The sequence below is a fragment of the Equus asinus genome, chromosome 10 (genome assembly GCF_041296235.1).
Source record: "Equus asinus isolate D_3611 breed Donkey chromosome 10, EquAss-T2T_v2, whole genome shotgun sequence".
Lineage (NCBI taxonomy): Eukaryota > Metazoa > Chordata > Mammalia > Perissodactyla > Equidae > Equus > Equus asinus.
The window spans coordinates 33089910-33101938 of NC_091799.1; the positions used below are offsets into that span (position 1 = coordinate 33089910).

The 12029-nt window shown below is 36.7% G+C and overlaps 1 protein-coding gene across 7 annotated transcripts in view; it reads left to right on the plus strand.

Annotated features, from left to right (window-relative positions):
- The window catches only part of ECPAS (Ecm29 proteasome adaptor and scaffold), a 95481-nt gene extending 92091 nt beyond the window's left edge, over window positions 1-3390 (plus strand). For all 7 annotated transcript variants that reach the window (XM_070519008.1, XM_070519004.1, XM_070519007.1 and 4 more), the window contains 2 exons: window positions 1392-1463; window positions 3105-3390. In XM_070519008.1, the coding sequence (XP_070375109.1) occupies window positions 1392-1463; window positions 3105-3244 (212 nt within the window). In that variant the 3' untranslated portion in view covers window positions 3245-3390. The remainder of the gene's footprint in view (window positions 1-1391; window positions 1464-3104) is intronic.
- The last annotated feature ends 8639 nt before the right edge of the window (window positions 3391-12029 follow it).

A 12029-nucleotide genomic window follows, 5' to 3' on the forward strand; every position in this document is an offset into this window, starting at 1 on the left:
GACAGTGTCCATCTGCCCTCACTGGCGATGTTAATATTGATTACCTGATCAAGGTACTCCTCACTTTGCTCTACTGTATAATTACTATTTTTTCTTTTTTGTGTATGAGGAAGATTGGCCCTGAGCTAACATCTGTGCCAATCTTCCTCTGCTTTATGTGGGATGCTGCCACAGCGTGGCTTGACCAGCAGTGCTACGTCCATGCCCAGGATCCGAACCTGTGAACCCCGGGCCACTGAAGCAGAGCACGTGAACTTAGCCACTACACCACTGGGCTGTCCCCTATAGTTACTAATTTTTACCCCTTATTTCTAATAAGCAGCCTGTGGGAACACACTTTAAGACCATTCAAATAACCTACTCTTCTTCAAAACTGTGTCTGATTAGCAGCCTGGGAGAAGACACTTTAAGACCATGCAGATATACAGCTTTTCTTCAGAATGTCTTCTTTAGACTTGGCGTGCTTTCATGGCTTGTCCCTGGAGCAGTTCTCACTGAGATGGTTTTCCACCTCTAGTGCTTCCTCCACCGTAACCATTTGACAGCTGGCATCCTCTCGTGAGCAAGATCCCTCCATCTCCCTCTCTTTTTATTTATCTATTATCGATATTGATTCATGGATTCCCTTTTCCCCAATTGGTTTATAATTATTTTGCTTAATTAATTTGTTGTTCAAAGTGTCCTAGATTTGGCCTGCGGAAGTCCCCTTAGTCTGACTCCTGTGTCCTGTTGACAGGTCACATCATTCTTTTGAGTACTTCTGCACTTAGCATAACAGGATGTTATAAGCTCATCTTGCACCTTCCTTGCCTTGGGTTTGGTTGTGTGGTAATTTTTCCAGTAAACAGCTTCACTGTGAACTAGATGCTGTGTCTAGAGTAGATACCAGTGGAGCATATTTTAGTTGCAGTTCTTGGAGGTAGCATGTTTTCGGATGACGAACTGGCAGCTAAGAGACTAGTCTTCGCAGGGTCCCAGCCAGGTGTCCTTGAGTTGGCCTTAACCCTGGGTTGTGTCATCATCTTTGGGAAAATGAGGAGGTCATGCATAGGTCATTCTTAGGTATCATGTGAAGATGACTGTGTGTTTGAGGTAGTGTCTTTTGAGTTCCCACTTCTAAAATGGGTCCTTTAAATATTGCCATTTGTTGTGGTGATTGGTGTATTTGGTTGACCGTTTTTTTTTTTTTTGTTTAAAGAATATGGACATGTAGTACATTTCAAGTATTTGTTGATAATAAGTAAAGGGAAGCTTACTGAAGAACAGGTGTATCTTTTCCTGAATTTATAACTTCTGAACATCTTTCTTTCAGTACCACTAACTTAATCTGGGCGGTTCTGTTTGTAAGGCATATAAAACAAATAATGTGAACTATATGATTTTCTTCTTAGAAAATAAGACCTACTCATCCGTGAGAACAGAAGCTTTATCTGTGATAGAATTACTGCTTAAAAAACTTGAAGGTGAGTTCTTGATAGTTCTGACAGGAGGACCAGAAAGCCAGGATACTTTATGGCATATTTTTTAGGAATTCTTTTATTTTCTATTTTTGTTTCTAATAAACATACACTCTTAAATAGTCATGCGTTGCTTAACGACAGGGATGCATTCTGAAAAATGCGTCCGGTGATTTCAACGTTGTGAGAACATCATAGCGTACTCACACAAACCTAGATGGTGTAGCTACCACACACGTAGGCTGTATGGTAGTAATCTTATGGGACCACCGTCATTTATGGAGTCTATTGTTGACTGAAACGTTATCTGGTGCATGACTGCACAAGTTAATATATATGTACATGCAAGTGGACTATACAAAGCTAAAGCCTTTAAATTTTATTAAATGTTTAAATTGGTACTCTTATTTTATACACTTTTGATATATTAGGGTATCTCAAAATAGTAAAGTTTTTGTTTCCCTCATGAATCCTGATTTAATCTTGGTTAATTGCAGCATATGGTTGACAGTGGCATAGTAGAGCTCACCGTATATGTGTAATAAACAGAATGACATGCTGGAAGGTGGAGTTGGGAAAACATGTTAACAATTGTCTACCTGAGTCATCAAATTTGATAGTAATTTTCTTAATCCTTTTTTTTTTCTTGTTTACCTTTTTTAAAACCTTCTTTCTGGGAAGCAGATTTCTTCTAATGATCTGTTATATCAATGATAAAAGAAAACTGCTAGCATTTTTTCCAGTGGTGTATCTGTTACTAGATTTCCAAAGAAGGCCTCTTTTTAAATTTTCTTCTTACTCTTCTTTTTAATTATTTTAACTCCATGGATTAAGAATGGGGAAGATGGAACAGTTTTCTCTAGAGCCTTGTGTATTTTATTTCTACTTCTCTGTCTACCTTTGCTTAACAATTAAAGCACCTCTCTTAGGGCTCCATAAAATAGGCCTTTTAGGCTGAGTAACACTACACATCTCATAATCCCTTTTTTCCTTGTTAAAATAAAATAGCTAGGCACTTAGTGTATCACTGAATTCTTACGGGTTGCCAGATATGTATAAATGTATAAATAGATGAGGAAAATGAGGTTAAATAGTGAAATAACTTGCTTGAAACCACATCACTAGAAAGTGTCAGAACCTCATAAACAAGATTTAAGATCTGATATACTTTGAATTTATAAAATTTTCAGTATGCATATCGTTCTATGATGCTTCCCTTAAAGAAAGGAGTAATAAAGTGTCATCTGTTGAAAATGACTTTGCAGTTATGAAATATACAAGATTTTTTTACTGAGCATATCTCATAAAGAGGCTTTTCTGTTGTCGAAATGGCTTTTTTGTTACTGTGTGCCTTGACTTGAAACTTCCTACATCCCCCTTTACTTCAGCACCCCTAGATTCTCTTTGTCCCACCAATATTGGGGGCAGGAGACAAAACTCCCTCATATGCTCTCAGGTTGTCAGTAATTAGGCTCTGAGACAACTATTGAGCCTATGATAATTATATACTGAACTGTTATCAAAGGGTTGCTTTGCATTTATTTTGGGGATAGCATACATGGAGGGAAAATGGAAAGAACAGTTACCGTCTTTTTGCTTGCTTGTTCTATACGGATTCTTTTTTCTTCTTCATTCTTTTTCATTCAGAATCTAAACAGTGGGAAAGTTTGACATCTGAATGCAGAGTGCTCCTGATTGAGTCTTTAGCAACTATGGAGACAGACAGCAGACCTGAGCTGCAGGAGAAAGCGTCATTACTGAAGAAAACACTTGAAAATCTGGAATAAATTAGAAGGGGAAGAAACAAACAAGTGCCATGTTCATTGGGGGTTGAAATGGTGGTATTCTTTGAAAAACCAAGTGGGGAAAAGTAAAGATTAATCTGTAGCATGCATCATTCCTTGGCTGAAATAAAAAAAAAAAATGCCTTAAATTTTGTTCCTTATTGGCATTATTTTACTTGATGTTTTTAAAGAATGTGGGCTGAATGAGCTTAATGGAATGTTGGATGTTTGAGAGGTGGTTATAGGTGAAACTGATGGAAATAGTCATTAAAAGTGTTAAAGCTGTTATTAAAGAAATAGACAAAAGTTGCAGAGCAAACTGCATAAAGATCTTAGAACTGCATCCAAATTAAATACAGTTATTTCAGGAAGGGACTTGATAAATCACTTCGTTTAACCCCCTGGCTTTCCACCCGAAGAAGTAGGCTGTGAGATGACATAACTTCCTTTTTGAGGCCTGTGCCAAGGCCGGAACCTAGGTGTCTGAATGACCTGCCTGGTATACTTGGTTTTACAACCTGCTGCTGATCGATGCTAATAACCCTGGCCTGCCCGGGAAACTCCCAAGACGAGGCGCATACAACAGCCCTTGAACCAGAACTGAACTGACCCGTAGTCTAAGCACCACTGGGTTCTTGAAATTGAGAAGCTAAATATTGTCATGTCGTTTGTTTGGATGATTAGTTTTGTTTAGATGACTGAGTTTTAGAAAATGATTGTTTAGCATCTTTACAGGTTGAGAGGGAGAATTCGGTCTCCGTGTGCTAATTCCTCCTTTGACAGGCACACGAAGGTAGATTGGGACAAAATTGCTCATTCTGTATCTATTTGTGGTTGCATATTTTGCAAAACCCAAACCAACAACAAAATTGCAACTGCTTTGGTTTAGATCATTTACAATCTCAAAACTATGAAGACAACTTAGAATTTTCCACCCACTTTTATGCCAACAGTATGAGTATAGGATAGAAAGGAAAGCATTTTAATTAGCCATTGGGGAATAACATGATACCACTGAAAGTAACTAATTGCAGCTAGGGTTTCTTCCTTTCCTCATACTGCTCATGCCCCTGCCTAAGGGTAAAGAGAAAAACAAGTTAACCGTAAGTGTTGATGGTGAACTGAGAGCTCTCTAACTTACCTTCCAAGCATGACACTGATTTACACTCAATACTGACTCCTTACTGACGTTAACACCGAGTGGAAACTCCACGTGTATTATTTTTGGTGGTCTCTATTGACCAATGTATTTCAAATTTTCTTGACTGTGACTCATAGTAAAAATAAGTTTCTAAATTGTGACCCAGAACAGAGAGAGAGAGAGAGTGTGTGTGTGTGTGTGTGTCTCAGAGAGAGAGAATGAACATTAAATCTTTAATTGAAATCTGTTTTGTGAAATAACAACATACTCTTACTGTGTGTGATATACTTTAATCCCCACCCCCTGCACCATTTTAAATGTTCTTCAGACCCACTGAATTAATTTCCTGACTCATAATGGATTGCTGTTCATAGTTTGAAAAGCACTGCCACAGGTAGTAAACTGGGCTGCATATGCTATGTTCTGGGGTTGCTTCTGGTTGGAAAAGGGGTTTACAAACGAAAATGTAAGTGTTTATTCCAAAACATCTTCTTAGCTGATAATAACATAATTGTGAGTTTTAGGAGCATCATGAATTTTAAGGAACCTATCATGGTCTTCCACTTGAGAATGGCTTTTGCTTGGGGAAAGATCAACTCTGGATGTTTTTCAGAAAGCTCATGGCCTCAGAGGACTTGGTGTTTTCCGGTTCGATATTTCCCCCTCCACTGAGTGTCTTCTAACTTTCCTTTACTGGGCCAGGGGTACTCTTCCCAGGCAAGAATGCGTGTCGGTCAGGTGTTTTCAGAAAGTAAGAGTCATGGACAGGAATTGTGCTCTTGGCCCATATCAAGTGTTAAAACCTCATCAAATTTTATGCTTTTTAAACTTTTTGTTATTTAATATTAGGAATTTCCCATGGTGCTGAGAGTGGTGCTAAGATACTTGAACCTTAGTGCTATTGACTTAATTTATTTTAGCTTTCTAAGCGCATTTCTAATTTAAACATGTAATGCCTTCATCTTGACCAGCCAAGTCGTTTGCACAACCAGCGATGCTAACTCATGGTCTCCCAGTGCAGTTTGTGTTTGGTGTGTACATAGTTATTTAAAAGGGTTAGTAACAGAGTTTGTAATTGTGGAATGTTGATACTGGTGAACAAATGGCAAAAAAACCTGTGCATGTTTATATCTTCGGCCTTCATTTTCCAAAGCTATCTGGAACAGATTTTTTATTATTTTTTCCCTACGAATATTCAGTGTTACTTGTCGTACAAGCAACTGATTAGAGTCTAATTACCAAATTCCTTATTCCTGGAATTAGTGCACTAGATTGTCACAAATTTATTGATACGTGACAAGGAGGTACCCGAGGTTTGGCAATTGAATGTCAAAACAATGAAAGTAGAATAAAATTGGTGATAAAGACCAGCACTTTCTTTAATTAATGTTTATGTCCAGTTTGCCATTGCCGGTGTGTATGCCTATAATTCAGTTTACCTGCATAATAAAACTGACTGCCACCGAGTCCCCATTGCTTTCTCTTTCTATCTTTTCCTTCTGTCTTCACTTAACAAGAAAAAGAAAAAAAGATGTGACCTTGTTGGTGTGTGCTCTAGTGCAGCAACTGCACTGTGTGAACACTGCCTGCCCTTTGGAGGGCGTTCCTACCTGCTGCTACCACGATACGGTCGTGCTGCTTGTTAAGGATAGGGCCCCATTTTGACATTGGCGCTCATTGTAATGTACAAACTTGTTAAATGGATGTATATGTAACAGATTTTTGTATTTTATATGCAAAGTCTCAACAGAATCCTCTGCAATATGTACTCAGCTAGCTAAGCATGTGATAGTCTTATTTGAAAGGAAAATCCTACTCATGCCCAGGAAGATATTAAGCGGTAAATAAAAGCTGCATGACCAGTTCTTTTGAAGTAGTGCATTAATTTTTACTGGTTCTCTAGGAAAATAGTTCGTCTGTCAAGGCATTGACTAGTTATACTTTAAAAACCAAAAAAGGCCCTACTGGCTGCCATATCCTGAGCCATCTCCAAGAAGCAGAAATTGTTGGCTGTAGTGTCTGGGAGTTCCAGGCAAAGCAGAAACGAAGGCAAGTCACCTGAACAACTGCTGTCAGATACTTGGAGAGAAGTAATCATTGAAAGACTTGACCTGTAAAAGTAATCCCAGGTGAACACATAGAAACAACAGGCATTTCTGCTTTTGACCAAGATTGATATACATGCATATGGACATAAATTGTCAGAGGTACAGGCACATCCTATACTGGAAACTGCCAAACAAATTTAGGTTGTGGAAGGTAGGCTTGAAGGGGAGAGTTCCTTTTTCTCTAGGAGCAGCTGACAAGCCTAAGCTGTTCCCTCTGCTGTGCTTTTCTTCCTTTTTCCTTTCAAGCAGGTTGCCAATTGATTGTTTGGAATAACAATTGGTTTTTGAGAAGTGGTAAATCATAATGCCACAAAAATTGAAAATAGCCTTTCCCACGATGCTTATTGAAAGTTTTATGTTTTTCTTTACCTTAAGAAATGACATTTCTTTTACATTTAAAGACTATTGATTGTCTTTAAAAAATATAAAGGACAGTGAGAAAGCAGCTAATAGCTAAAGGACACCTAGTTTTTGTTTGGGTATTCCTGAAGAGAGTATTTTAAAACTAGTTTTGGGTATTAGCACTTAAATGTCTAATTCTATTATGCCACTTTTGATTCCAGAACAATCTTCAAATACAAAATTCTTAACATCAATTGAAGCAAATGTTTTTTGAATACTTATTTCAACACTAAAGATTTCCACTGTTTCTGGTCTCCAAGATTTTCAGTGCGATAAGTATGATCATTCAAATTGTTTCCCTGGATGTGTCATTTTTCTCTGGCTGCTTCCATGATTTTCCTTTTTTAGATTTAGCCACTTTGACTATGATGTTCCAAGGTGTGCTTTTCTTTATATTTATCCTGTTTGAGGTGTGCTTAGATTTCTGAATTTCTGTGCTTCACCAAATTTGGGATATTTTTGGCCATTATTTCCTCAAAAATTTTGTTTCTGTGCCATTCTCTCCTTCCTCTCTTTCTGGGACTCCAATTACACCTACGTTAGATCATTGATACTATTCTATATGATGGATAGTTATCTATATGATAAATTCTCTGAGGCATTTTAAAAAATCTTCTGTCTTTAAGTTCACTCTTTATCTGCCATGTCCATTCTGATATTAAAGCCCATTCAGTGAATTTTTATTTCATATAGTAGTTTTCAGTTCTCTCATTTCCATTTTGTTCTTTTTTTATATTTCTTCTTTTTCTGCTATTTCCAGTCTTTCATCAAGAACTTTTAACTTTATAAAGCACAGTTATAATAACTGCTTTTAAGTTCTGGTCTGATAGCTACACATCTGGATCATCTATGGGTTTAGTCTCTGTTGATCGCCTTTTTTCCCTCCACCTTTTGCTGGTTCTTCATATATTCAGTATTTTTGGATTTTATCCTGGACTTTCTGAATGTTGTGGAGACCCTGGGTTCTATTAAATCTATTTATCCAAAGAATTGCTTTTCTTTTAGCAGGCAATTTAACATGGATAGACTCAAACTGCGAACTGTCGCACCTTTGTTGGGTGGCAGTTCCTATCTCAGTTCAATTCCTTTGTTTCCTGAGCTGAGCTGTTTGCAGCATGCCTTGCACGTGTGTGGTCAGACACTTAGGCAGTTTACGCATAGAATGTGGAGTGAGCCTCTCCACCTTTTTCTTTCCAAAATTTGCCCTTCATTTTCTATCCTGGACTCTGACTCTGCTGGCCAGAAATATAGTGGTTTTCATTGAGAGCTTCAGCTGTTCTGTGCCACGTTTTGGCCATGTTTCACCCTTAGACCAAAGCCATAAATCCAGAGAACTTACCCGGTGTTGCCCCCTTCTGTGTTTTGACTCTTCCAAAGTCTGACTTTGTTGACTCTAGAGCCTGATAAGAATTGTTTTTTTGTATTTTGTCCAGAGTTTATAGTTGTTATATGCAGAAGAGTCAGTCTTTTGCGAAGTTTATAAATATGTAAGACTAAATATACCCTTACCGTATCATCCAGTGATGGCAATCCTTGGTATTTACCCACATGAATGGAAAACTTATGTCCACATGAAAACCTGCACATGGATGTTTATAGCAGCTTTATTCATAATTTCCAAGACTTGGAAGCAACCAAGACATTCTTCAGTAGGTGAATGGATAAATAAACTGGAACATTCAGACAATGGAATATTATTCAGCACTGAAAAGAAAACGAGCTATCAAGCCATGAAAAGATATGGAGGAATCTTAAATGCATATTTCTAAGTTAAAGAAACCGATCTGAAAGGCTACAAACTATGATTCCAACTAGATGACATTCTGGCAAAGGCGAAACTATGGAGACAGTAAAAAGAGCATTGGTTGCCAGAGAGCGGGGAGGGAAGGACAAATAGGCAGAACATAGCGAATGTTTAGGGCAATGAAAATACTCTGTGTGGTACTACACTGGTGGATATGTGTCATCGTGCATTTGTCAAAACCCATACAACACCAAAGTGAACCCTCATGTAAACTGGACTCTGGGTGATAGTGATGTGTTAGTGCATGTTCATCGATTATAGATGTACCACTCTGGTGCGGGATGTTGATAGTGGGGAGGCTGTGCAAGTTTGGGGGCAGGTGGTGTACGGCAAATCTCTATTTTCTGCACAATTTTCCTGTGGACCTAGCACTGCTGTAAAGAATAAAGTCTATTAAAAAATAAATTATTTTTAAAGACAAATCTAAAGATTTTATAGGTTTATTTTGGATTATGAAGGTAATAAAAGCATTTTGCACAAATAACAAAACATTTTAAAGAAGAAAATAAAGATCACCTATATTCAACTATCCAAAGATAGTATCTGTTAATAGTTTGATGGATACCATTCTAGGAATAATAATGACATAACTTAATAAAATAATGAAATGTTATTAATTTTTAAGATGAAAGTGATATACAGTTTTGTGACCTTTTGTACTTAGTATATTATGAAATGTTTATGTTAAATATTGAACTCAACTTTTTTATTATTTCAGAATGCATATAGAGCTGTGCCAGTGCTCTGAATGGATACCTAGATGTTGCTTATTTCATTTTATAAACAAGGCTGTAACACACATCCTTGAACACTCAACTTTGAACATTTGTTCAGTTCTTTCATTTGAATAATTTTTAGAGATGGAATTGTTAGGGTGGAACTTAAGAGTATTCCGTATTCAAGTGTTTTGTTATTAAGTGAAATGTAGCATAAAGAGGTGAGGAATTAATGTCTTTAGCCATTTAATAATCACAGGCATTATTCATTTTATCTAAATGTACTGGTACACAGGTGGATTTGTGATACTATCTTAAATTGACTAATATAGGTTTAGGTCATCATTGGCTAAAAAGCTGCAAAACCACTGATTACAAATATCAACCATTTTTATCACTGGAACCCAATCACTTGTCTCTCTTTTTTGTGAGTTCTGTGCTCCGTTAAATGGAAGAACTGCTCTTGATATGCTTTCAAGTCTTTGATTTTGATTCCAAATGTTATTATGATGCTTATGATTTACATAATCAAAAAATAATGGTATGTGATCATTGTGAAACTCCAGTCATCAAATGGTAACCACTGCTTTGTGTATATACATATGCAATATTTTAAAAATTAATGTAAAATTGAATATAAATCAGGTTTTTCTATTTTCGTCCATCTCCTTAACAGTTTCAGAAATAAAGTAGGTAAGATATCAAATAATTGAGCACTAATGCCTTATGAAAGTATTCATATTCCTAACATTTTCCCATTTCCCCCACCTCCCAGCTCCTGGTAACCATCGTTCTACTCTCTGTTTCTATGAATTTGGCTTTTTTAGTTTCCACATATAAGTGGTACCATTCAGTATTTGTCTTTCTCTGTCTGGCTTATTTAACTTAGCATAATACCCTCAAGCTCCACCCCTGTTGTCACAAATGGCAGAATTTCCTTCTTTCTCATGGCTGAATAGTATTCCATTGTATGTATGCTCCATATCTTCTTTATCCATTCATCTGTTAATGGACACAGGTTGTTTTCATATCTTGGCTATTGAGAATAATGCTGCAATGAACATGAGACGGGATATCTCTTTGAGTTGGTGATTTCACTTTCTTTGGATATGTACCCAGAAGCAAGATTGCTGGATTATATGGTAGTTATACTTTTAATTCCTCAAGGAATCTCCATACAATTTTCCACAGTGGCTGTACCAGCTTACACTCCCACCAAAAGTGCACAAGGGTTCCCTTTCTGAGTGGGATGTTTTATGGTTGATGAAATGTTCTAAAATTGATTGTGCTGATGGTTGCACAACTCTGTGAATACACTAAAAAAAACTTATTTGTACATTTTAAATGGGTAAATTGTATGATATAGGAATTATATCTTAATAATGCTGTTTAAAAAAAAGACAATCCATGGGAACTAGTTGGGGCATTTTTGAATATTTGTAAGTTATAGATAACAAAAATGTGTCGATTATTTTCTACTTGTTAGAATATGTTCAGAAATTTTGTTTCCTAACAAAAGAAAGCACGGGATACCATTGGACACCCACTGAAGTGGCTAAAATTAAAAAGTGACACAGATGTAGAGTAACAGGAATTCTTATATATCGTTAATGTGATTGCAAAATGATACAGCTTCTTTGAGAAACAGTTTGGCATATCATAAGAAGTTAGGCATATGCTTGCAGTGTGACCCAGAAAGTTTGCTCCAGGCATTGACCCAAGACAAATAAAACCTATGTTTGCACAAAGACATGAAGTTGAATATTCATAGCAGAATTATTCATAATAGCTGAAAACTGAAAACAATCTAAGTATCTATCAACTAGTGAATAAACAGGTATGATAGATCTATACAGTGGAATACTACTCGACAATAAAAAGAAATGGCCAATATAAGCATAAAACATTTTGCTAAGTGACAAGACTGCATATTATATAATTCTACTTATACGAAATTCTAGAAAAGGCAAAACTATCATGACAAATTGGATCAGTAGTTTCAGGGTCAGCGGAGATAACTGACTATAGAAATGGGCACAAGGGAACTTCTTGGGGTATTGGGAACATTTTATATCTTGATTATGGTCATAACCCAAATTACGTCTTTACCTTATTTAAAACAGCTCTCCATTGTCCACAGAATTGTTTTACCTATTTCATATGGCATAAAAATTGTTTATGATGTTATTACTGCCTACTCTTGACAATTTATAAGTTTATGCTTCCACCTCACTCTTCTGTCAATCAAATCAACTTTTAGATGCAAGAATGTGCTAAACTAGAAGTTCCGTGTTTAGAAAATAAGGCTTCTTGAGACTTCCTTGTTCACCATTAATTGCAATGTGTCCTTAGAATCTTTTTTGAGTTATCTGGGGAGAGGCCTCCACGGTCCTTCTACACACTTGAGCTCACATAATTCCATCATGAAATGTACAAAATCTGAGAGCTTTTAGGTGTTCTTTTAATATGTAACTCCCAATGTTAGACTGTAAATTCCTTGATAAAATAACTTTCTCTTTGAATCCCTGGAGAATATTTATTCACGGAATATATCCTGTCTTTTAATTAGTTTCCCCAGGACTTTTAATTCTGAAGATCAGCTCATCAGTTCTGACAC